Raw genomic sequence first — 22,444 nt, 5'->3', positions numbered from 1 at the left:
GGTTGTGGTGCAGGTTGTGGTGCAGGTTGTGGTGCAGGTTGTGGTGCAGGTTGTAGTTCAGGTTGTAGTGCAGGTAGTGGTGCAGGTTGTGGTGCAGGTTGTGGTGCAGGTTGTGGTGCAGGTGTTGGATCAGGTTGTGGTGCAGGTTGTGGTGCAGGTTGTGGTGCAGGTTGTGGTGCAGGTTGTTGTGCAGGTTGTGGTCGAGGTTGTGGTGCAGGTTGTGGTGCAGGGTGTAATGGAGGTTGTTGTTCAGGTTATTGTGCAGGTTGTGGTGCAGGTTGTGGTGCTGGTTGTGGCTCAGGTTGTGGTGCAGGTTGTGGTGCTGGTTGTGGTGCAGGTTGTGGTGCAGGTTATTGTGCAGGTTGTGGTCTAGGGTGTAGTGCAGGTTGTGGTGCAGGTTGTGGTGCACGTTGTGGTGAAGGTTGTAGTGCAGGTTGTAGTGCAGGTTGTAGTTTAGGTTGTGGTGCAGGTTGTGGTCGAAGTTGTGGTGCAGGTTGTGGTGCAGGTTGTTGTGCAGGTTTTTTTGCAGGTTGTGGCTCAGGTTATGGTGCAGGTTTTGGCTCAGGTTGTGGTGCAGGTTGTGGTGCAGGTTGTGGTGCAGGTTGTGGTGCAGGTTGTGGTGCAGGTTTTGGCTCAGGTTGTGGTGCAGGTTGTGGTGCAGGTTGTGGTGCAGGCTGTGGTGCAGGTTGTGGTGCTGGTTGTGGTGAAGGTTGTGGTGCTAGTTGTGGTGCTGGTTGTGGTGCAGGTTGTGGTGCAGGTTTAGGCTCAGGTTGTGGTGCAGGTTGTGATGCTGGTTGTGATACAGGTGTGGTGCAGGTTGTGATGAAGGTTGTTGTGCAGGTTGTGGTGCAGGTTGTGAGGCTGGTTGTGGCGCTGGTTGTGGTGCAGGTTGTGGTGCAGGTTGTTTTGCAGGTTGTTGTGCAGGTTGTCGCTCAGGTTGTGGTGCAGGTTGTGGTGCTGGTGGTGATGCAGGTTGTGGTGCAGGTTGTGGTGCAGGTTGTTGTGCAGGTTGTTGCGCAGGTTGTGGCTCAGGTTGTGGTACAGGTTTTGGCTCAGGTTGTGGTGCAGGTTGTGGTGCAGGTTGTGGTGTAGGCTGTGGTGCAGGTTGTGGTACAGGTTGTGGTGCTTGTTGTGGTGTAGGTTGTGGTGCAGGTTGTGGTGCAGGTTTTGGCTCAGGTTGTGGTGAAGGTTGTGGTGCTGGTTGTGATGCAGGTTGTGGTGCAGGTTGTGGTGCAGATTTTGGTGCAGGTTGTAGTGCAGGTTGTGGTGCAGGTTGTGGTGCAGGTTGTGTTGCAGGTTGTGGTGCAGGTTGTTGTGCAGGTTGTGGCTCAGGTTGTGGTGCAGGTTGTGGTGCTGGTGGTGATTCGGGTTGTGGTGCAGGTTGTGGTGCAAGTTGTGTTGCAGGTTGTGGTGCAGGTTGTGGTGCAGGTTTTGGTGCAGGTTGTGGTGCAGGTTGTGGTGCAGGTTGTGGTGCAGATTGTGGTGTAGGTTGTAGTGCAGGTTGTAGTGCAGGTTGTGTTGCAGGTTGTGGTGCAGGTTGTTGTGCAGGTTGTGGCTCAGGTTGTGGTGCAGGTTGCGGTGCTGGTGGTGATGCGGGTTGTTGTGCAGGTTGTGGTGCAGGTTGTTGTGCAGGTTGTTGTGCAGGTTTTGGCTAAGGTTGTGGTGCAGGTTGTAGTACTGGTTGTGATGCAGGTTGTGGTGCAGGTTGTGGAAAAGGTTGTTGTGCAGGTTGTGGTGCAGGTTTTGGCTCAGGTTGTGGTGCAGGTTGTGGTACTGGTTGTGATGCAGGTTTTGGTGCTGGTTGTGGAGATGGTTCTTATGCACGTTGTGGTGCTGGTTGTGGGGCTGGTTGTGGCGGTGGTTGTGGCGCAGGTTGTAGTGAAGGTTATATTCGAGGTTGTGGTGCAGGTTGTAGCGCAGTTTGTGGTCGAGGTTGTGGTGCAGGTTGTGGTCGAGGTTTTGGTGCAGGTTGTGGTGCAGGTTGTGGTGCAGGTTGTGTTGCTGGTTGTAGTGCAGGTTGTGTTGCAGGTTGTGGTGCAGGTTGTGGTGCTGGTTGTGGTGCAGGTTATGGTGAAGGTTGTGATGAAGGTTGTTGTGCAGGTTATGGTGCAGGTTGTGGGGCTGGTTGTGGCGCTGGTTGTGGTGCAGGTTGTGGTGCAGGTTGTTTTGCAGGTTGTTGTGCAGGTTGTCGCTCAGGATGTGGTGCAGGTTGTGGTGCTGGTGGTGATGCAGGTTGTGGTGCAGGTTGTTGTGCAGGTTGTTGCGCAGGTTGTGGCTCAGGTTGTGGTGCAGGTTTTGGCTCAGGTTGTGGTGCAGGTTGTGGTGCAGGTTGTGGTGTAGGCTGTGGTGCAGGTTGTGGTACAGGTTGTGGTGCTGGTTGTGGTGCTGGTTGTGGTGCAGGTTGTGGTTCAGGTTTTGGCTCAGGTTGTGGTGAAGGTTGTGGTGCTGGTTGTGATGCAGGTTGTGGTGCAGGTTGTGGCGCAGATTTTGGTGCGGGTTGTAGTGCAGGTTGTGGTGCAGGTTGTGTTGCAGGTTGTGGTGCAGGTTGTTGTGCAGGTTGTGGCTCAGGTTGTGGTGCAGGTTGTGGTGCTGGTGGTGATTCGGGTTGTGGTGCAGGTTGTGGTGCAAGTTGTGTTGCAGGTTGTGGTGCAGGTTGTGGTGCAGGTTGTGGTCCAGGTTGTGGTGCAGGTTGTGGTGCAGGTTGTGGTGCAGGTTGTGGTGCAGATTGTGGTGCAGGTTGTAGTGCAGGTTGTAGTGCAGGTTGTGTTGCAGGTTGTGGTGCAGGTTGTTGTGCAGGTTGTTGCTCAGGTTGTGGTGCAGGTTGTGGTGCTGGTGGTGATGCGGGTTGTGGTGCAGGTTGTGGGTGCAGGTTGTTGTGCAGGTTGTTGTGCAGGTTTTGGCTCAGGTTGTGGTGCAGGTTGTAGTACTGGTTGTGGTGCAGGTTGTAGTACTGGTTGTGATGCAGGTTGTGGTGCAGGTTGTGGAGAAGGTTGTTGTGCAGGTTGTGGTGCAGGTTTTGGCTCAGGTTGTGGTGCAGGTTGTGGTACTGGTTGTGATGCAGGTTGTGGTGCAGGTTGTGGAGAAGGTTCTTGTGCAGGTTGTGGTGCAGGTTGTGGGGCTGGTTGTGGCGGTGGTTGTGGCGCAGGTTGTAGTGCAGGTTGTATTCGAGGTTGTGGTGCAGGTTGTAGTGCAGGTTGTGGTCGAGGTTGTGGTGCAGGTTGTGGTCGAGGTTTTGGTGCAGCTTGTGGTGCAGGTTGTGGTGCAGGTTGTGTTGCTGGTTGTAGTACAGGTTGTGTTGCAGGTTGTGGTGCAGGTTGTGGTGCTGGTTGTGGTGCAGGTTGTGGTGCAGGTTGTGGTGCAGGTTGTAGTGCTGGTTGTGGTGCAGGTTGTGGGACAGGTTGTAGTGCAGGTTGTGGTGCAGGTTGTGGTGCAGGTTGTGGTGCAGGTTGTGGTGCAGGTTGTGGCGCATGTTTTGGTGCAGGTTGTGGTGCAGGTTGTGGTGCAGGTTGTGGTGCAGGTTGTGGTGCTGGTTGTGGTGTAAGTTGTGGTGCTGGTTGTGGTGCTGGTTGTGGTGCTGGTTGTGGTGCTGGTTGTGGTGCAAGTTGTGTTGCAGGTTGTGGTGCAGGTTGTGGTGCAGGTTGTGGTCCAGGTTGTGGCGCTGGTTGTGGTCCCGGTTGTGGTGCAAGTTGTGGTGCAGGTTGTGGTGCAGGTTGTAGTTCAGGTTGTAGTGCAGGTTGTGGTGCTGGTTGTGGTGCTGGTTGTGGTGCAATTTGTAGTGCTGGTTGTGGTGCAGGTTGTGGTGCAGGTTGTGGTGCAGGTTGTGGTGCAGGTTGTGGTGCAGGTTGTAGTTCAGGTTGTAGTGCAGGTTGTGGTGCAGGTTGTGGTGCAGGTTGTGGTGCAGGTGTTGGCTCAGGTTGTGGTGCAGGTTGTGGTGCAGTTTGTGGTGCAGGTTGTTGTGCAGGTTGTGGTCGAGGTTGTGGTGCAGGTTGTGGTGCAGGGTGTAATGCAGGTTGTTGTTCAGGTTGTGGTGCAGGTTGTGGTGCAGGTTGTGGTGCTGGATGTGGTGCAGGTTGTGGTGCAGGTTGTAGCGCAGGTTGTTGTCAAGGGTGTAGTGCAGGTTGTGGTCGAGGTTTTGGTGCAGGTTGTGGTGCAGGTTGTGGTGCAGGTTGTGTTGCTGGTTGTGGTGCAGGTTGTGGTGCAGGTTGTGGTGCAGGTTGTGGTGCAGGTTGTAGTGCAGGTTGTGTTGCAGGTTGTGGTGCAGGTTGTGGTGCTGGTTGTGGTGCAGGTTGTGGTGCAGGTTGTAGTGCTGGTTGTGGTGCAGGTTGTGTTGCAGGTTGTGGTGCAGGTTGTGGTGCAGGTTGTAGCGCAGGTTGTGGTCGAGGTTGTGTTGCAGGTTGTGGTGGAGGTTGTGGTGCAGGTTGTGGTCCAGGTTGTGTTGCAGGTTGTCGTCCAGGTTGTGGTGCAGGTTGTGGTGCAGGTTGTGTTGCAGGTTGTAGTGCAGGTTGTGGTGCAGGTTGTGGTGCAGGTTGTAGTGCTGGTTGTGTTGCAGGTTGTGGTGCAGGTTGTGGTGCTGGTTGTGGTGCAGGTTGTGGTGCAGGTTGTAGTGCTGGTTGTGGTGCAGGTTGTGGTGCAGGTTGTGGTGCAGGTTGTGGTGCAGGTTGTGGTGCAGGTTGTGGTGCAGGTTGTGTTGCAGGTTGTGGTGCAGGTTGTGGTGCAGGTTGTGGTCCAGGTTGTGTTGCAGGTTGTGGTGCAGGTTGTGGTGCAGGTTGTAGCGCAGGTTGTGGTCGAGGTTGTGTTGCAGGTTGTGGTGCAGGTTGTGGTGCAGGTTGTGGTCCAGGTTGTGTTGCAGGTTGTGGTCCAGGTTGTGGTGCAGGTTGTGGTGCAGGTTGTGGTGCAGGTTGTGGTGCAGGTTGTGGTGCAGGTGTTGGCTCAGGTTGTGGTGCAGGTTGTGGTGCAGTTTGTGGTGCAGGTTGTTGTGCAGGTTGTGGTCGAGGTTGTGGTGCAGGTAGTGGTGCAGGGTGTAATGCAGGTTGTTTTCAGGTTGTGGTGCAGGTTGTGGTGCAGGTTGTGGTGCTGGATGTGGTGCAGGTTGTGGTGCAGGTTGTAGCGCAGGTTGTTGTCAAGGGTGTAGTGCAGGTTGTGGTCGAGGTTTTGGTGCAGGTTGTGGTCGAGGTTTTGGTGCAGGTTGTGGTGCAGGTTGTGGTGCAGGTTGTGGTGCAGGTTGTGTTGCTGGTTGTGGTGCAGGTTGTGGTGCAGGTTGTGGTGCAGGTTGTGGTGCAGGTTGTAGTGCAGGTTGTGTTGCAGGTTGTGGTGCAGGTTGTGGTGCTGGTTGTGGTGCAGGTTGTGGTGCAGGTTGTAGTGCTGGTTGTGGTGCAGGTTGTGTTGCAGGTTGTGGTGCAGGTTGTGGTGCAGGTTGTAGCGCAGGTTGTGGTCGAGGTTGTGTTGCAGGTTGTGGTGGAGGTTGTGGTGCAGGTTGTGGTCCAGGTTGTGTTGCAGGTTGTGGTCCAGGTTGTGGTGCAGGTTGTGGTGCAGGTTGTGTTGCAGGTGGTAGTGCAGGTTGTGGTGCAGGTTGTGGTGCAGGTTGTAGTGCTGGTTGTGTTGCAGGATGTGGTGCAGGTTGTGGTGCTGGTTGTGGTGCAGGTTGTGGTGCAGGTTGTAGTGCTGGTTGTGGTGCAGGTTGTGGTGCAGGTTGTGGTGCAGGTTGTGGTGCAGGTTGTGGTGCAGGTTGTGTTACAGGTTGTGGTGCAGGTTGTGGTGCTGGTTGTGGTCCAGGTTGTGTTGCAGGTTGTGGTCCAGGTTGTGGTGCAGGTTGTGGTGCAGATCGTGTGCAGGTTGTAGTGCAGGTTGTGGTGCAGGTTGTGGTGCAGGTTGTAGTGCAGGATGTGGTGCAGGTTGTTGGTGAAGGTTTTGTGGTGCTGGTTGTGGTGCAGGTTGTGGTGCAGGTTGTGGTGCAGGTTGTGGTGCAGGTGTTATGAAGGTTGTTGTGCAGGTTGTGGTGCAGGTTGTGGGGCTGGTTGTTTCGCTGGTTGTGGCGCATGTTGTGGTGCAGGTTGTATTCGAGGTTGTGGTGCAGGTTGTGGCGCAGGTTTGTGTGTCGAGGTTGTGTGGTTGCAGGTTTGTGGTCGAGGTTGTGGTGCAGGTTGTTGCCGAGGTTGTGGTGCAGGTTGTGGTCGAAGTTGTGGTGCAGGTTGTGGTCGAAGTTGTGGTGCAGGTTGTGGTGCAGGTTGTGGTGCTGGTTGTGGTGCTAGTTGTGGTTGCAAGATTGTGGTGCAGGTTGTGGTTGCAGGTTGTGGTACAGGTTGTTGTGCAGGTTGTAGTGCAGGTTGTGGTGTTGGTTGTGGTGCTGGTTGTGGTGAAGGTTTGTGGTGCAGGTTGTGGTGCAGGTTGTGATGCAGGTTGTGGTGCTGGTTTGTGGTGCAGGTTGTGGTGCAGGTTGTGATGAAGGTTGTTGTGCAGGTTGTGGTGCTGGTTGTGGTGCAGGTTTGAGGGGCCTGGTTGTGGGCAGGTTGTGGTGCAGGTTGTGGTGCAGGTTATGGTGCTCGTTGTAGTGCAGGTTGTTTGTGCAGGTTGTTGTGCTGGTTGTGGTGCTGGTTGTGGCGCTAGTTGTGGTGAAGGTTGTGGTGCAGGTTATGGTGCTGATTGTGGTGCTGGTTGTGGTGCAGTTGTGGTGCCAGGTTGTGGTGCCAGGTTGTGGTGCTGGTTGTGGTTGCTGGGTTGTTGTGCTAGTTGTGGTGCAGGTTGTGGTGCAGGTTGGTGCTGATTGTGGTGCTCGTTGTGGTGCAGGTTGTGGTGCAGGTTGTTTTGCAGGTTTGTGGTGGTGGTGTGTTGGTGGTTGTGTGCTGGTTGTGGTGCAGGTTGTGGTGCAGGATGTGGTCCAGGTAGTAGTGCAGGTTGTAGTGCAGGTGGTGGTGCAGGTTGTGGTGCAGGTTGTGGTGCAGGTTGGGTGCAGGTTGTGGTGAGGTTTGTGGTGCAGGTTGTGGCTCAGGTTGTGGTGCAGGTTTGAAGTGAAGGTTGTAATGACGGTTGTGGTGCACGTTGTGGTACAGGTGTTGTGCAGGTTGTGGTGAAGGTTGCTGTGCAGGTTTTGTGGTTACAGGTGTTTGTGCAGGTTGTGGTCGAGATTGTGGTGCAGGTTGTTCGTTGCAGGTTTTGGCTCAGGTTGTGGTGCAGGTTGTGGTGCTGGTGGTGATGCAGAATGTGGCGCACGTTGTGGTGCAGGTTGTTGTGCAGGTTGTTGTGCAAGTTGTGGCTCAGGTTGTGGTGCAGGTTGTGGCTCAGGTTGTGGTGCAGGTTGTGGTGCAGGTTGTGGTGCAGGCTGTGGTGCAGGTCGTTGAAGCTGGTGTGGTGAAGGTTGTGGTGCTGGTTGTTGGTGTTGGTTGTGGTGCAGGTTTTGGCTCAGGTTGTGGTGCAGGTTGTGGTGCCTAGTGGTAATGCCAGGTTGTGGTGCATGGTTGTGGGTGAAGGTTGTTGTGCAGGTTGTTGTGCAGGTTGGGGTGCAGGTTGTGGTGCAGGTTGTAGTGCTGGTTGTGGTGCAGGTTGTGTTGCAGGTTGTGGTGCAGGTTGTGGTGCAGGTTGTTGCGCAGGTTGTGGTCGAGGTTGTGGTTACAGGTTTGTGGTGCAGGTTGTGGTGCAGGTTGTGGTCCAAGGTTGTGTTGCAGGTTTGTGGCTCCAGGTTGTGGTGCAGGTTGTGGTGCAGGTTGTGTTGCAGGTTGTAGTGCAGGTTGTGGTGCAGGTTGTGGTGCAGGTTGTAGTGCTGGTTGTGTTGCAGGTTGTAATGAAGGTTGTGGTTGCTGGTTGTGGTGCAGGTTGTGGTGCAGGTTGTGGTGCAGGTTGTAGTGCTGGTTGTGGTGCAGGTTGTGGGACAGGTTGTGGTGCAGGTTGTGGTGCAGGTTGTGGTGCACGTTGTGGTGCAGGTTGTGGTGCAGGTTGTGGTGCATGTTTTGGTGCAGGTTGTGGTGCAGGTTGTGGTGCAGGTTGTGGTGCAGGTTGTGGTGCTGGTTGTGGTGTAAGTTGTGGTGCTGGTTGTGGTGCTGGTTGTGGTGCTGGTTGTGGTGCTGGTTGTGGCAAGTTGTAGTGCAGGTTGTGGTGCAGGTTGTGGTGCAGGTTGTGGTCCAGGTTGTGGCGCTGGTTGTGGTCCCGGTTGTGGTGCAAGTTGTGGTGCAGGTTGTGGTGCAGGTTGTAGTTCAGGTTGTAGTGCAGGTTGTGGTGCTGGTTGTGGTGCTGGTTGTGGTGCAATTTGTAGTGCTGGTTGTGGTGCAGGTTGTGGTGCAGGTTGTGGTGCAGGTTGTGGTGCAGGTTGTGGTGCAGGTTGTAGTTCAGGTTGTAGTGCAGGTTGTGGTGCAGGTTGTGGTGCAGGTTGTGGTGCAGGTGTTGGCTCAGGTTGTGGTGCAGGTTGTGGTGCAGTTTGTTGTGCAGGTTGTTGTGCAGGTTGTGGTCGAGGTTGTGGTGCAGGTTGTGGTGCAGGGTGTAATGCAGGTTGTTGTTCAGGTTGTGGTGCAGGTTGTGGTGCAGGTTGTGGTGCTGGATGTGGTGCAGGTTGTGGTGCAGGTTGTAGCGCAGGTTGTGTCAAGGGTGTAGTGCAGGTTGTGGTCGAGGTTTTGGTGAAGGTTGTGGTGCAGGTTGGTGCAGGTTGTGGTGCAGGTTGTGTTGCTGGTTGCGGTGCAGGTTGTGGTGCAGGTTATGGTGCAGGTTGTGGTGCAGGTGTAGTGCAGGTTGTGTTGCAGGTTGTGGTGCAGGTTGTGGTGCTTGGTTGTGGTGCAGTTGTGGTGCAGGTTGTAGTGCTGGTTGTGGTGCAGGTTGTGTTGCAGGTTGTGGTGCAGGTTGTGGTGCAGGTTGTAGCGCAGGTTTGGTTCGAGGTTGTGTTGCAGGTTGTGGTGGAGGTTGTGGTGCAGGTTGGTGGTCCAGGTTGTGTTGCAGGTTGTGGTCCAGGTTGTGGTGCAGGTTGTGGTGCAGTTGTTGTTGCAGGTTGTAGGCAGGTTGTGGTGCAGGTTGTGGTGCAGGTTGTAGTGTGGTTGTGTTGCAGGTTGTGGTGCAGGTTTGTGGTGCTGGTTGTAGTGCAGGTGTGGTGCAGGTTGTAGTGCTGGTTGGGTGCAGGTTGTGGTGCAGGTTGTGGTGCAGGTTGTGGTGCAGGTTGTGGTGCAGGTTGTGTTACAGGTTGTGGTGCAGGTTGTGGTGCAGGTTGTGGTCCAGGTTGTGTTGCAGGTTGTGGTGCAGGTTGTGGTGCAGGTTGTGGTGCAGATTGTGGTGCAGGTTGTAGTGCAGGTTGTGTGCAGGTTGTGGTGCAGGTTGTAGTGCAGGATGTGGTGCAGGTTGTGGTGAAGGTTGTGGTGCTGGTTGTGGTGCAGGTTGGTGCAGGTTGTTGTGCAGGTTGTGGGCAGGTTGTGATGAAGGTTGTTGTGCAGGTTGTGGTGCAGGTTGTGGGGTGGTTGTTTCGCTGGTTGTGGCGCAGGTTGTGGTGCAGGTTGTATTCGAGGTTGTGGGCAGGTTGTGGCGCAGGTTGTGGTCGAGGTTGTGGTGCAGGTTGTGGTCGAGGTTTGTGGTGCAGGTTGTTGCCGAGGTTGTGGTGCAGGTTGTGGTCGAAGTTGTGGTGCAGGTTGTGGTCGAAGTTGTGGTGCAGTTGTGGTGCAGGTTGTGGTGCTGGTTGTGGTGCTAGTTGTGGTGCAGATTGTGGTGCAGGTTGTGGTGCAGGTTGTGGTTACAGGTTGTTGTGCAGGTTGTAGTGCAGGTTGTGGTGTTGGTTGTGGTGCTGGGTTGTGGTGCAGGTTGTGGTGCAGGTTGTGATGCAGGTTGTGGTGCTGGTTGTGGTGCAGGTTGTGGTGCAGGTTGTGATGAAGGTTGTTGTGCAGGTTGTGGTGCTGGTTGTGGTGCAGGTTGAGGGGTGGTTGTGGTGCAGGTTGTGGTGCAGGTTGTGGTGCAGGTTGTGGTGCAGGTTATGGTGCTCGGTAGGCTGGTTGTTGTGCAGGTTGTTGTGCTGGTTGTGGTGCTGGTTGTGGCGGCTAGTTGTGGTGCAGGTTGTGGTGCAGGTTATGGTGATGATTGTGTGGCTGGTTGTGGTGCACGTTGTGGTGCAGGTTGTGGTGCAGGTTGTGTGCTGGTTGTGGTGCTGGTTGTTGTGCTAGTTGTGGTGCAGGTTGTGGTGCAGGTTGGTGCTGATTGTGGTGCTCTGTGGTGCAGGTTGTGGTGCAGGTTGTTTTGCAGGTTGGGTGGTGGTTGTGTGGTGGTTGTGGTGCTGGTTGTGGTGCAGGTTGTGGTGCAGGATGTGGTCCAGGTTGTAGTGCAGTGTGTAGTGCAGGTGGTGGTGCAGGTTGTGGTGCAGGTTGTGGTGCAGGTTGTGGTGCAGGTTGTGGTGCAGGTTGTGGTGCAGGTTGTGGCTCAGGTTGTGGTGCAAGTGAAGTGAAGGTTGTAATGACGGTTGTGGTGCACGTTGTGGACAGGTTGTTGTGCAGGTTGTGGTGAAGGTTGCTGTGCAGGTTGTGGTACAGGTTGTTGTGCAGGTTGTGGTAGAGATTGTGGGCAGGTTGTTGTGCAGGTTTTGGCTCAGGTTGTGGTGCAGGTTGTGGTGCAGGTTGTGTTGCAGGTTGTAGTGCAGGTTGTGGTGCAGGTTGTGGTGCAGGTTGTAGTGCTGGTTGTGTTGCAGGTTGTAATGAAGGTTGTGGTGCTGGTTGTGGTGCAGGTTGTGGTGCAGGTTGTGGTGCAGGTTGTAGTGCTGGTTGTGGTGCAGGTTGTGGGACAGGTTGTGGTGCAGGTTGTGGTGCAGGTTGTGGTGCACGTTGTGGGTTGTGTGCAGGTTGTGGTGCAGGTTGTGGTGCATGTTTTGGTGCAGGTTGTGGTGCAGGTTGTGGTGCAGGTTGTGGTGCAGGTTGTGGTGCTGGTTGTGGTGTAAGTTGTGGTGCTGGTTGTGGTGCTGGTTGTGGTGCTGGTTGTGGTGCTGGTTGTGGTGCAGGTTGTGGTGCAGGTTGTGGTGCAGGTTGTGGTGCAGGTTGTGGTCCAGGTTGTGGCGCTGGTTGTGGTCCCGGTTGTGGTGCAAGTTGTGGTGCAGGTTGTGGTGCAGGTTGTAGTTCAGGTTGTAGTGCAGGTTGTGGTGCTGGTTGTGGTGCTGGTTGTGGTGCAATTGTAGTGCTGGTTGTGGTGCAGGTTGTGGTTCAGGTTGTGGTGCAGGTTGTGGTGCAGGTTGTGGTGCAGGTTGTAGTTCAGGTTGTAGTGCAGGTTGTGGTGCAGGTTGTGGTGCAGGTTGTGGTGCAGGTGTTGGCTCAGGTTGTGGTGAAGGTTGTGGTGCAGTTTGTTGTGCCGGTTGTTGTGCAGGTTGTGGTCGAGGTTGTGGTGCAGGTTGTGGTGCAGGGTGTAATGCAGGTTGTTGTTCAGGTTGTGGTGCAGGTTGTGGTGCAGGTTGTGGTGCTGGATGTGGTGCAGGTTGTGGTGCAGGTTGTAGCGCAGGTTGTTGTCAAGGGTGTAGTGCAGGTTGTGGTCGAGGTTTTGGTGCAGGTTGTGGTGCAGGTTGTGGTGCAGGTTGTGGTGCAGGTTGTGTTGCTGGTTGCGGTGCAGGTTGTGGTGCAGGTTATGGTGCAGGTTGTGGTGCAGGTTGTAGTGCAGGTTGTATTGCAGGTTGTGGTGCAGGTTGTGGTGCTGGTTGTGGTGCAGGTGTGGGTGCAGGTTGTAGTGCTGGTTGTGGTGCAGGTTGTGTTGCAGGTTGTGGTGCAGGTTGTGTGGTGCAGGTTGTAGCGCAGGTTGTGGTCGAGGTTGTGTTGCAGGTTGTGGTGGAGGTTGTGGTGCAGGTTGTGGTCCAGGTTGTGTTGCAGGTTGTGGTCCAGGTTGTGGTGCAGGTTGTGTGCAGGTTGTGTTGCAGGTTGTAGTGCAGGTTGTGGTGCAGGTTGTGGTGCAGGTTGTAGTGCTGGTTGTGTTGCAGGTTGTGGTGCAGGTTGTGGTGCTGGTTGTGGTGCAGGTTGTGGTGCAGGTTGTAGTGCTGGTTGGGGTGCAGGTTGTGGTGCAGGTTGTGGTGCAGGTTGTGGTGCAGGTTGTGGTGCAGGTTGTGTTACAGGTTGTGGTGCAGGTTGTGGTGCAGGTTGTGGTCCAGGTTGTGTTGCAGGTTGTGGTGCAGGTTTGTGGTGCAGGTTGTGGTGCAGATTGTGGTGCAGGTTGTAGTGCAGGTTGTGGTGCAGGTTGTGGTGCAGGTTGTAGTGCAGGATGTGGTGCAGGTTGGTTGTGGTGAAGGTTGTGGTGCTGGTTGTGGTGCAGGTTGTGGTGCAGGTTGTGGTGCAGGTTGTGGTGCAGGTTGTGATGAAGGTTGTTGTGCAGGTTGTGGTGCAGGTTGTGGGGCTGGTTGTTTCGCTGGTTGTGGCGCAGGTTGTGGTGCAGGTTGTATTCGAGGTTGTGGTGCAGGTTGTGGCGCAGGTTGTGGTCGAGGTTGTGGTGCAGGTTGTGGTCGAGGTTGTGGTGCAGGTTGTTGCCGAGGTTGTGGTGCAGGTTGTGGTCGAAGTTGTGGTGCAGGTTGTGGTCGAAGTTGTGGTGCAGGTTGTGGTGCAGGTTGTGGTGCTGGTTGTGGTGCTAGTTGTGGTGCAGATTGTGGTGCAGGTTGTGGTGCAGGTTGTGGTACAGGTTGTTGTGCAGGTTGTAGTGCAGGTTGTGGTGTTGGTTGTGGTGCTGGTTGTGGTGCAGGTTGTGGTGCAGGTTGTGATGCAGGTTGTGGTGCTGGTTGTGGTGCAGGTTGTGGTGCAGGTTGTGATGAAGGTTGTTGTGCAGGTTGTGGTGCTGGTTGTGGTGCAGGTTGAGGGGCTGGTTGTGTGCAGGTTGTGGTGCAGGTTGTGGTGCAGGTTATGGTGCTCGTTGTAGTGCTGGTTGTTGTGCAGGTTGTTGTGCTGGTTGTGGTGCTGGTTGTGGCGCTAGTGTGGTGCAGGTTGTGGTGCAGGTTATGGTGCTGATTGTGGTGCTGGTTGTGGTGCACGTTGTGGTGCAGGTTGTGGTGCAGGTTGTGGTGCTGGTTGGGTGCTGGTTGTTGTGCTAGTTGTGGTGCAGGTTGTGGTGCAGGTTGGTGCTGATTGTGGTGCTCGTTGTGGTGCAGGTTGTGGTGCAGGTTGTTTTGCAGGTTGTGGTGGTGGTTGTGTTGGTGGTTGTGGTGCTGGTTGTGGTGCAGGTTGTGGTGCAGGATGTGGCAGGTTGTAGTGCAGTTGTAGTGCAGGTGGTGGTGCAGGTTGTGGTGCAGGTTGTGGTGCAGGTTGTGGTGCAGGTTTTGCAGGTTGTGGTGCAGGTTGTGGTGCAGGTTGTGGCTCAGGTTGTGGTGCAGGTTGAAGTGAAGGTTGTAATGACGGTTGTGGTGCACGTTGTGGTACAGGTTGTTGTGCAGGTTGTGGTGAAGGTTGCTGTGCAGGTTTGTGGTACAGGTTGTTGTGCAGGTTGTGGTAGAGATGTGGTGCAGGTTGTTGTGCAGGTTTTGGCTCAGGTTGTGGTGCAGGTTGTGGTGCTGGTGGTGATGCAGAATGTGGCGCACGTTGTGGTGCAGGTTGTTGTGCAGGTTGTTATGCAAGTTGTGGCTCAGGTTGTGGTGCAGGTTGTGGCTCAGGTTGTGGTGCAGGTTTGGTGCAGGTTGTGGTGCAGGCTGTGGTGCAGGTCGTGATGCTGGTTGTGGTGAAGGTTGTGGTGCTGGTTGTGGTGCTGGTTGTGGTGCAGGTTTTGCTCAGGTTGTGGTGCAGGTTGTGGTGCTAGTTGTAATGCAGGTTGTGGTGCAGGTTGTGGTGAAGGTTGTTGTGCAGGTTGTTGTGCAGGTTGGGTGCAGGTTGTGGTGCAGGTTGTAGTGCTGGTTGTGGTGCAGGTTGTGTTGCAGGTTGTGGTGCAGGTTGTGGTGCAGGTTGTTGCGCAGGTTGTGGTCGAGGTTGTGTTGCAGGTTGTGGTGCAGGTTGTGGTGCAGGTTGTGGTCCAGGTTGTGTTGCAGGTTGTGGTCCAGGTTGTGGTGCAGGTTGTGGTGCAGGTTGTGTTGCAGGTTGTAGTGCAGGTTGTGGTGCAGGTTGTGGTGCAGGTTGTAGTGCTGGTTGTGTTGCAGGTTGTAATGAAGGTTGTGGTGCTGTTGTGGTGCAAGTTGTGGTGCAGGTTGTAGTGCTGGTTGTGGTGCAGGTTGTGTGCAGGTTGTGGTGCAGGTTGTGGTGCAGGTTGTGGTGCAGGTTGTGTTGCAGGTTGTGGTGCAGGTTGTGGTGCAGGTTGTGGTCCAGGTTGTGTTGCAGGTTGTGGTCCAGGTTGTGGTGCAGGTTGTGGTGCAGATTATGGTGCAGGTTGTAGTGCAGGTTGTGGTGCAGGTTGTGGTGCAGGTTGTAGTGCTGGTTGTAGTGCAGGTTGTGGTGCAGGTTGTGGTGCAGGTTGTAGGCAGGATGTGTTGCAGGTTGTGGTGAAGGTTGTGGTGCTGGTTGTGGTGCAGGTTGTGGTGCAGGTTGTGGTGCAGGTTGTGATGAAGGTTGTTGTGCAGGTTGTGGTGCAGGTGTGGGGCTGGTTGTTTCGCTGGTTGTGGCGCAGGTTGTATTCGAGGTTGTGGTGCAGGTTGTTGCGCAGGTTGTGGTCGAGGTTGTGGTGCAGGTTGTGGTCGAGGTTGTGGTGCAGGTTGTGGCCGAGGTTGTGTGCAGGTTGTGGTCGAAGTTGTGGTGCAGGTTGTGGTCGAAGTTGTGGTGCAGGTGTGGTGCAGGTTGTGGTGCTGGTTGTGCTAGTTGTGGTGCAGATTGTGGTGCAGGTTGGTGCAGGTTGTGGTACAGGTTGTTGTGCAGGTTGTTGCAGGTTGTGGTGTTGGTTGTGGTGCTGGTTGTGGTGCAGGTTGTGGTGCAGGTTGTGGTGCAGGTTGTGATGCAGGTTGTGGTGCAGGTTGTGGTGCAGGTTGTGGCTCAGGTTGTGGTGCAGGTTGAAGTGAAGGTTGAATGACGGTTGTGGTGCACGTTGTGGTACAGGTTGTTGTGCAGGTTGTGGTGAAGGTTGCTGTGCAGGTTGTGGTACAGGTTGTTGTGCAGGTTGTGGTAGAGATTGTGGTGCAGGTTGTTGTGCAGGTTTTGGCTCAGGTTGTGGTGCAGGTTGTGGTGCTGGTGGTGATGCAGAATGTGGCGCACGTTGTGGTGCAGGTTGTTGTGCAGGTTGTTATGCAAGTTGTGGCTCAGGTTGTGGTGCAGGTTGTGCTCAGGTTGTGGTGCAGGTTGTGTGTGCAGGTTGTGGTGCAGGCTGTGGTGCAGGTCGTGATGCTGGTTGTGGTGAAGGTTGTGGTGCTGGTTGTGTGGTGGTTGTGGTGCAGGTTTTGGCTCAGGTTGTGGTGCAGGTTGTGGTGCTAGTTGTAATGCAGGTTGTGGTGCAGGTTGTGGTGAAGGTTGTTGTGCAGGTTGTTGTGCAGGTTGGGGTGCAGGTTGTGGTGCAGGTTGTTGCGCAGGTTGTGGTCGAGTTGTGTTGCAGGTTGTGGTGCAGGTTGTGGTGCAGGTTGTGGTCCAGGTTGTGTTGCAGGTTGTGGTCCAGGTTGTGGTGCAGGTTGTGGTGCAGGTTGTGTTGCAGGTTGTAGTGCAGGTTGTGGTGCAGGTTGTGGTGCAGGTTGTAGTGCTGGTTGTGTTGCAGGTTGTAATGAAGGTTGTGTGCTGGTTGTGGTGCAGGTTGTGGTGCAGGTTGTAGTGCTGGTTGTGTGCAGGTTGTGGTGCAGGTTGTGGTGCAGGTTGTGGTGCAGGTTGTGGTGCAGGTTGTGTTGCAGGTTGTGGTGCAGGTTGTGGTGCAGGTTGTGGTCCAGGTTGTGTTGCAGGTTGTGGTGCAGGTTGTGGTGCAGGTTGTGGTGCAGATTATGGTGCAGGTTGTAGTGCAGGTTGTGGTGCAGGTTGTGGTGCAGGTTGTAGTGCTGGTTGTAGTGCAGGTTGTGGTGCAGGTTGTGGTGCAGGTTGTAGTGCAGGATGTGTTGCAGGTTGTGTGAAGGTGTGGTGCTGGTTGTGGTGCAGGTTGTGGTGCAGGTTGTGGTGCAGGTTGTGATGAAGGTTGTTGTGCAGGTTGTGGTGCAGGTTGTGGGGCTGGTTGTTTCGCTGGTTGTGGCGCAGGTTGTATTCGAGGTTGGTCCAGGTTGTGGTCGAGGTTGTGGTGCAGGTTGTGGCCGAGGTTGTGGTGCAGGTTGTGGTCGAAGTTGTGGTGCAGGTTGTGGTCGAAGTTGTGGTGCAGGTTGTGGTGCAGGTTGTGGTGCTGGTTGTGGTGCTAGTTGTGGTGCAGATTGTGGTGCAGGTTGTGGTGCAGGTTGTGGTACAGGTTGTTGTGCAGGTTGTAGTGCAGGTTGTGGTGTTGGTTGTGGTGCTGGTTGTGGTGCAGGTTGTGGTGCAGGTTGTGGTGCAGGTTGTGATGCAGGTTGTGGTGCAGGTTGTGGTGCAGGTTGTGGTGCAGGTTGTGATGAAGGTTGTTGTGCAGGTGGTGGTGCTGGTTGTGGTGCAGGTTGAGGGGCTGGTTGTGGTGCAGGTTGTGGTGCAGGTTGTGGTGCAGGTTATAGTGCTCGTTGTAGTGCAGGTTGTTGTGCAGGTTGTTGTGCTGGTTGTGGTGCTGGTTGTGGCGCTAGTTGTGGTGCAGGTTGTGGTGCAGGTTATGGTGCTGATTGTGGTGCTGGTTGTGGTGCACGTTGTGGTGCACGTTGTGGTGCAGGTTGTGGTGCTGGTTGTGGTGCTGGTTGTTGTGCTAGTTGTGGTGCAGGTTGTGGTGCAGGTTGGTGCTGATTGTGGTGCTCGTTGTGGTGCAGGTTGTGGTGCAGGTTGTTTTGCAGGTTGTGGTGGTGGTTGTGTTGGTGGTTGTGGTGCTGGTTGTGGTGCAGGTTGTTGTGCAGGATGTGGTCCAGGTTGTAGTGCAGGTTGTAGTGCAGGTGGTGGTGCAGGTTGTGGTGCAGGTTGTGGTGCAGGTTGTGGTGCAGGTTGTGGTGCAGGTTGTGGCTCAGGTTGTGGTGCAGGTTGAAGTGAAGGTTGTAATGACGGTTGTGGTGCACGTTGTGGTACAGGTTGTTGTGCAGGTTGTGGTGAAGGTTGTTGTGCAGGTTGTGGTACAGGTTGTTGTGCAGGTTGTGGTCGAGATTGTGGTGCAGGTTGTGGTGCAGGTTGTGGCTCAGGTTGTGGTGCATGTTGTGGTGCTGGTGGTGATTCAGAATGTGGCGCACGTTGTGGTGCAGGTTGTTGTGCAGGTTGTTGTGCAGGTTGTGGCTCAGGTTGTGTTGCAGGTTGTGGCTCAGGTTGTGGTGCAGGTTGTGGTGCAGGTTGTGTTGCAGGCTGTGGTGCAGGTCGTGATGCTGGTTGTGGTGAAGGTTGTGGTGCTGGTTGTGGTGCTGGTTGTGGTGCAGGTTTTGGCTCAGGTTGTGGTGCAGGTTGTGGTGCTAGTTGTAATGCAGGTTGTGGTGCAGGTTGTGGTGAAGGTTGTTGTGCAGGTTGTTGTGCAGGTTGGGGTGCAGGTTGTGGGGCTGGTTGTGGCGGTGGTTTTGGCGCAGGTTGTGGTGCAGGTTGTGGTCGAGGTTGTGGTGCAGGTTGTGGTCGAGGTTGTGGTGCAGGTTGTGGCCGAGGTTGTAGTGCAGGTTGTGGTGCAGGTTGTGGTGCTGGTTGTGGTGCTGGTTGTGGTGCAAATTGTGGTGAAGGTTTTGGTGCAGGTTGTGGTGTTGGTTGTGGTTCTGGTTCTGGTGCAGGTTGTGGTGCAGGTTCTTGTGCAGGTTGTGGTGAAGGTTGTGATGCAGGTTGTGGTGCTGGTTGTGGTGCAGTTTGTGGTGCATGTTGTGGTGAAGGTTGTTGTGCAGGTTGTGGTGCTGGTTGTGGTGCAGGTTGAGGGGCTGGTTGTGGTGCAGGTTGTGGTGCAGGTTGTGGTGCAGGTTGTGGTGCTGGTTGTTGGTGCAGGTTGTTGTGCTAGTTGTAGTGCAGGTTGTGGTGCAGGTTGTGGTGCAGGTTATTGTGCAGGTTGTGGTGCTGTATGTGGAGCTGGTTGTGGTGCAGGTTGTGGTGTAGGTTGTGGTGCAGGTTGTAGTGCAGGTTGTAGTGCAGGTAGTGGTGCAGGTTGTGGTGCAGGTTGTGGTGCAGGTTGTAGTGCAGGTTGTAGAGCAGGTTGTGGTGCAGGTTGTGGCTCAGGTTGTGGTGCAGGTTGTGGCTCAGGTGGTGGTGCAGGTTGTGGTGCAGGTTGTGGTGCAGGTTGTGGTGCAGGTTGTGTTGCAGGTTGTGTTGTAGGTTGTTGTGCAGGTTGTTGTGCAGGTTGTTGTGCAGGTTGTGGTGCAGGTTGTGGTGCAGGTTGTGGCTCAGGTTGTGGTGCAGGTTTTGATTATGGTTGTAATGCAGGTTATTGTGCATGTTATTGTGCAGGTTGTGGTCTAGGTTGTAGTGCAGGTTGTGGTGAAGGTTGTGGTGCAGGTTGTGGTGAAGGTTGTGGTGCAGGTTGTGGTCGAGGTTGTGGTGCAGGTTGTGGTGCAGGTTGTGGTACAGGTTGTTGTGCAGGTTGTGACTCAGACTGTGGTGCAGGTTGTGGTGCTGGTGGTGATGTAGGTTGTGGTGCAGGTTGTTGTGCAAGGTTGTTGTGCAGGTTGTGGCTCAGGTTGTGGTGCAGGTTGTGGTGCAAGTTGTTGTGCAGGCTGTGGTGCAGGTTGTGGTGCAGGTTGTAGTGCAGGTTTTGGCTCAGGTTGTGGTGCAGGTTGTGGTGCTGGTTGTGATGCAGGTTGTGGTGAAGGTTGTTGTGCAGGTTGTGGTGCAGGTTGTGGGGCTGGTTGTGGCGCTGGTTGTGGCGTAGGTTGTGGTGCAGGTTGTGGTCGAGGTTGTGGTGCAGGTTGTGGCGCAGGTTGTGGTCGAGGTTGTGGTGCAGGTTGTGGTCGAGGTTGTGGTGCAGGTTGTGGCCGAGGTTGTGGTGAAGGTTGTGGTCGAGGTTGTGGTGCAGGTTGTGGTCGAAGTTGTGGTGCAGGTTGTGGTGCAGGTTGTGGTGCTGGTTGTGTTGCTGGTTGTGTTGCTGGTTGTGGTGCAGGTTGTGATGCAGGTTATGGTGCAGGTTGTGGTGCAGGTTGTTGTGGAGGTTGTAGTGCAGGTTGTGGTGATATTTGTGGTGCTGGTTGTGGTGCAGGTTGAGGTGAAGGTTGTGGTGCAGGTTGTGGTGCTGGTTGTGGTTCTGGTTGTGGTGCAGGTTGTGGTGCAGGTTGTGGTGCTGGTTGTTGTGCAGGTTGTGGTGCAAGTTGTGGTGCAGGTTGTTGTGCAGGTTGTGGTGCAGGTTGTGATGCAGGTTGTGGTGCTGGTTGTAGTGCAGGTTGTGGTGCAGGTTGTTGTGCAGGTTGTGGTGCTGGTTGTGGTGCTGGTTGTGGTGCTGGTTGTGGTGCAGGTTGTGGTGCAGGTTGTGGTGCTGATTGTGGTGCTAGTTGTGGTGCAGGTTGTGGTGCAGGTTGTTGTGCAGGTTGTGGCTCAGGTTGTGGTGCAGGTTGTGGTGCTGGTTGTGGTGCAGGTTGTGGTGCAGGTTATTGTGCAGGTTGTGGTCTAGGTTGTAGTGCAGGTTGTGGTGAAGGTTGTGGTGCAGGTTGTGGTGCAGGTTGTGGTGCAGGTTGTGGTCGAGGTTGTGGTGCAGGTTGTGATGCAGGTTATTGTGCAGGTTGTGGCTCAGACTGTGGTTCAGGTTGTGGTGCAGGTTGTGGTGCAGGCTGTGGTGCAGGTTGTGGTGCAGGTTGTGGTGCAGGTTTTGGCTCAGGTTGTGGTGCAGGTTGTGGTGCTGGTTGTGATGCACGTTGTGGTGCAGGTTGTGGTGAAGGTTGGTGCAGGTTGTGGTGCAGGTTGTGGTTCAGGTTGTGGCTCAGGTTGTGGTGCAGGATGTGGTGTGCTGGTTGTGGTGCAGGTTGTGGTGCAGGTTATTGTGCAGGTTGTGGTCTAGGTTGTAGTGCAGGTTGTTGTGCAGGTTGTGGTGCAGGTTGTAGTGAAGGTTGTGGTGCAGGTTGTGGTGCAAGTTGTGGTGCAGGTTGTGGTCGAGGTTGTGGTGCTGGTTGTGGTGCAGGTTGTGGTGCAGGTTGTTGTGCAGGTTGTTTTGCAGGTTGTGGCTCAGGTTGTGATGCAGGTTTTGGCTCAGGTTGTGGTGCAGGTTGTGGTGCAGGTTGTGGTGCAGGCTGTGGTGCAGGTTGTGGTGCTGGTTGTGGTGAAGGTTGTGGTGCTGGTTGTGGTGCTGGTTGTGGTGCAGGTTATGGTGAAGGTTTAGGCTCAGGTTGTGGTGCAGGTTGTGGTGCTGGTTGTGATACAGGTTGTGGTGCAGGTTGTGATGAAGGTTGTTGTGCAGGTTGTGGTGCTGGTTGTGATACAGGTTGTGGTGCAGGTTGTGATGAAGGTTGTTGTGCAGGTTGTGGTGCAGGTTGTGGGGCTGGTTGTGGCGCTGGTTGTGGCGCAGGTTGTGGTGCAGGTTGTATTCGAGGTTGTGGTGCAGGTTGTGGCGCAGGTTGTGGTCGAGGTTGTGGTGCAGGTTGTGGTCGAGGATGTGGTGCAGGTTGTTGCCGAGGTTGTGGTGCAGGTTGTGGTCGAGGTTGTGGTGCAGGTTGTGGTCGAAGTTGTGGTGCAGGTTGTAGTGCAGGTTGTGGTGCTGGTTGTGGTGCTGGTTGTGGTGCAGGTTGTGGTACAGGTTGTTGTGCAGGTTGTAGTGCAGGTTGTGGTGTTGGTTGTGGTGCTGGTTGTGGTGCAGGTTGTGGTGCAGGTTGTGGTGCAGGTTGTGGTGCTGGTTGTCGTTCTGGTTGTGGTGCAGGTTGTGGTGCAGGTTGTGGTGCTGGTTGTGGTGCAGGTTGTGGTGCAGGTTGTGGTGCAGGTTGTTGTGCAGGTTGTGGTGCAGGTTGTGATGCAGGTTGTTGTTCTGGTTCTGGTGCAGGTTGTGGTGCAGGTTGTAGTAAAGGTTGTTGTACAGAATGTGGTACTGGTTGTGCTGCAAGTTGAGGGGCTGGTTGTGGTGCAGGTTGTGGTGCAGGTTGTGGTGCAGGTTGTGGTGCTGGTTGTGGTGCAGGTTGTTGTGCAGGTTGTGGTGCAGGTTGTGGTGCAGGTTATTGTGCAGGTTGTGCTCAGACTGTGGTTCAGGTTGTGGTGCAGGTTGTGGTACAGGTTGTAGTGCAGGTTGTGGTGCTGATTGTGGTGCTGGTTGTGGTGCAGGTTGTGGTGCAGGTTGTTGTGCAGGTTGTGGCTCAGGTTGTTGTGCTGGTTGTGGTGCAGGTTGTGGTGCAGGCTGTTCTGCAGGTTGTGGCTCAGGTTGTTGTGCAGGTTGTGGTGCAGGTTGTGGCTCAGGTTGTGGTGCAGGTTGTGGTGCTGGTTGTGGTGCAGGTTGTGGTGCAGGTTATTGTGCAGGTTGTGGTCTAGGTTGTAGTGCAGGTTGTGGTGCAGGTTGTGGTAAAGGTTGTGGTGCAGGTTGTGGTGCAGGTTGTGGTGCAGGTTGTGGTCGAGGTTGTGGTGCAGGTTGTGGTGCAGGTTGTGGTGCAGGTTATTGTGCAGGTTGTGGCTCAGACTGTGGTTCAGGTTGTGGTGCAGGTTGTGGTGCAGGCTGTGGTGCAGGTTGTGGTGCAGGTTGTGGTGCAGGTTTTGGCTCAGGTTGTGGTGCAGGTTGTGGTGCTGGTTGTGATGCACGTTGTGGTGCAGGTTGTGGTGAAGGTTGTGGTGCAGGTTTGTGGTGCAGGTTGTGGTGCAGGTTGTGGTTCAGGTTGTGGTGCAGGATGTGGTGCTGGTTGTGGTGCAGGTTGTGGTGTTGGTTATTGTGCAGGTTGTGGTCTAGGTTGTAGTGCAGGTGTTGTGCAGGTTGTGGTGCAGGTTGTAGTGAAGGTTGTGGTGCAGGTTGTGGTGCAAGTTGTGGTGCAGGTTTGTGGTCGAGGTTGTTGTGCTGGTTGTGGTGCAGGTTGTGGTGCAGGTTGTTGTGCAGGTTGTTTTGCAGGTTGTGGCTCAGGTTGTGACGCAGGTTTTGGCTCAGGTTGTGGTGCAGATTGTGGTGCTGATTGTGGTGCTGGTTGTGGTGCAGGTTGTGGTGCAGGTTGTTTGTGCAGGTTGTGGCTCAGGTTGTTGTGCAGGTTGTGGTGCAGGTTGTGGCTCAGGTTGTGGTGCAGGTTGTTGTGCAGGTTGTGTTGCAGGTTGTGGTGCTGATTGTGGTGCTGGATGTGGTGCAGGTTGTGGTGCAGGTTGTTGTGCAGGTTGTGGCTCAGGTTGTTGTGCAGGTTGTGGTGCAGGTTGTGGCTCAGGTTGTGGTGCAGGTTGTGGTGCTGGTTGTGGTGCAGGTTGTGGTGCAGGTTATTGTGCAGGTTGTGGTCTAGGTTGTAGTGCAGGTTGTGGTGCAGGTTGTGGTGAAGGTTGTGGTGCAAGTTGTGGTGCAGGTTGTGGTGCAGGTTGTGGTCGAGGTTGTGTGCAGGTTGTGGTGCAGGTTGTGGTGCAGGTTATTGTGCAGGTTGTGGCTCAGACTGTGGTTCAGGTTGTGGTGCAGGTTGTGGTGCAGGCTGTGGTGCAGGTTGTTGTGCAGGTTGTGGTGCAGGTTTTGGCTCAGG

At 54.9% G+C, this 22,444-nt stretch overlaps 1 protein-coding gene across 1 annotated transcript; it reads left to right on the top strand.

Annotated features, from left to right (window-relative positions):
* Positions 1-3,949: 3,949 nt before the first annotated feature.
* On the top strand, positions 3,950-18,302 carry LOC138360544 (uncharacterized; the record flags this gene model as incomplete). The annotated part of the gene is made up of 7 exons (XM_069320287.1): positions 3,950-4,165; positions 5,053-5,196; positions 7,147-7,350; positions 11,218-11,517; positions 13,229-13,360; positions 17,354-17,593; positions 18,291-18,302. Coding segments are annotated over 7 exons (1,248 nt in total), but the record flags the coding sequence as incomplete, so codon positions are not given.
* Between the last annotated feature and the right edge of the window lie 4,142 nt (positions 18,303-22,444).

The sequence above is a fragment of the Procambarus clarkii genome, unplaced genomic scaffold (genome assembly GCF_040958095.1).
Source record: "Procambarus clarkii isolate CNS0578487 unplaced genomic scaffold, FALCON_Pclarkii_2.0 HiC_scaffold_115, whole genome shotgun sequence".
Lineage (NCBI taxonomy): Eukaryota > Metazoa > Arthropoda > Malacostraca > Decapoda > Cambaridae > Procambarus > Procambarus clarkii.
The sequence above is the reverse complement of the archived record's forward strand: the minus strand, read 5'-3'. Positions and strand labels throughout refer to the sequence as shown.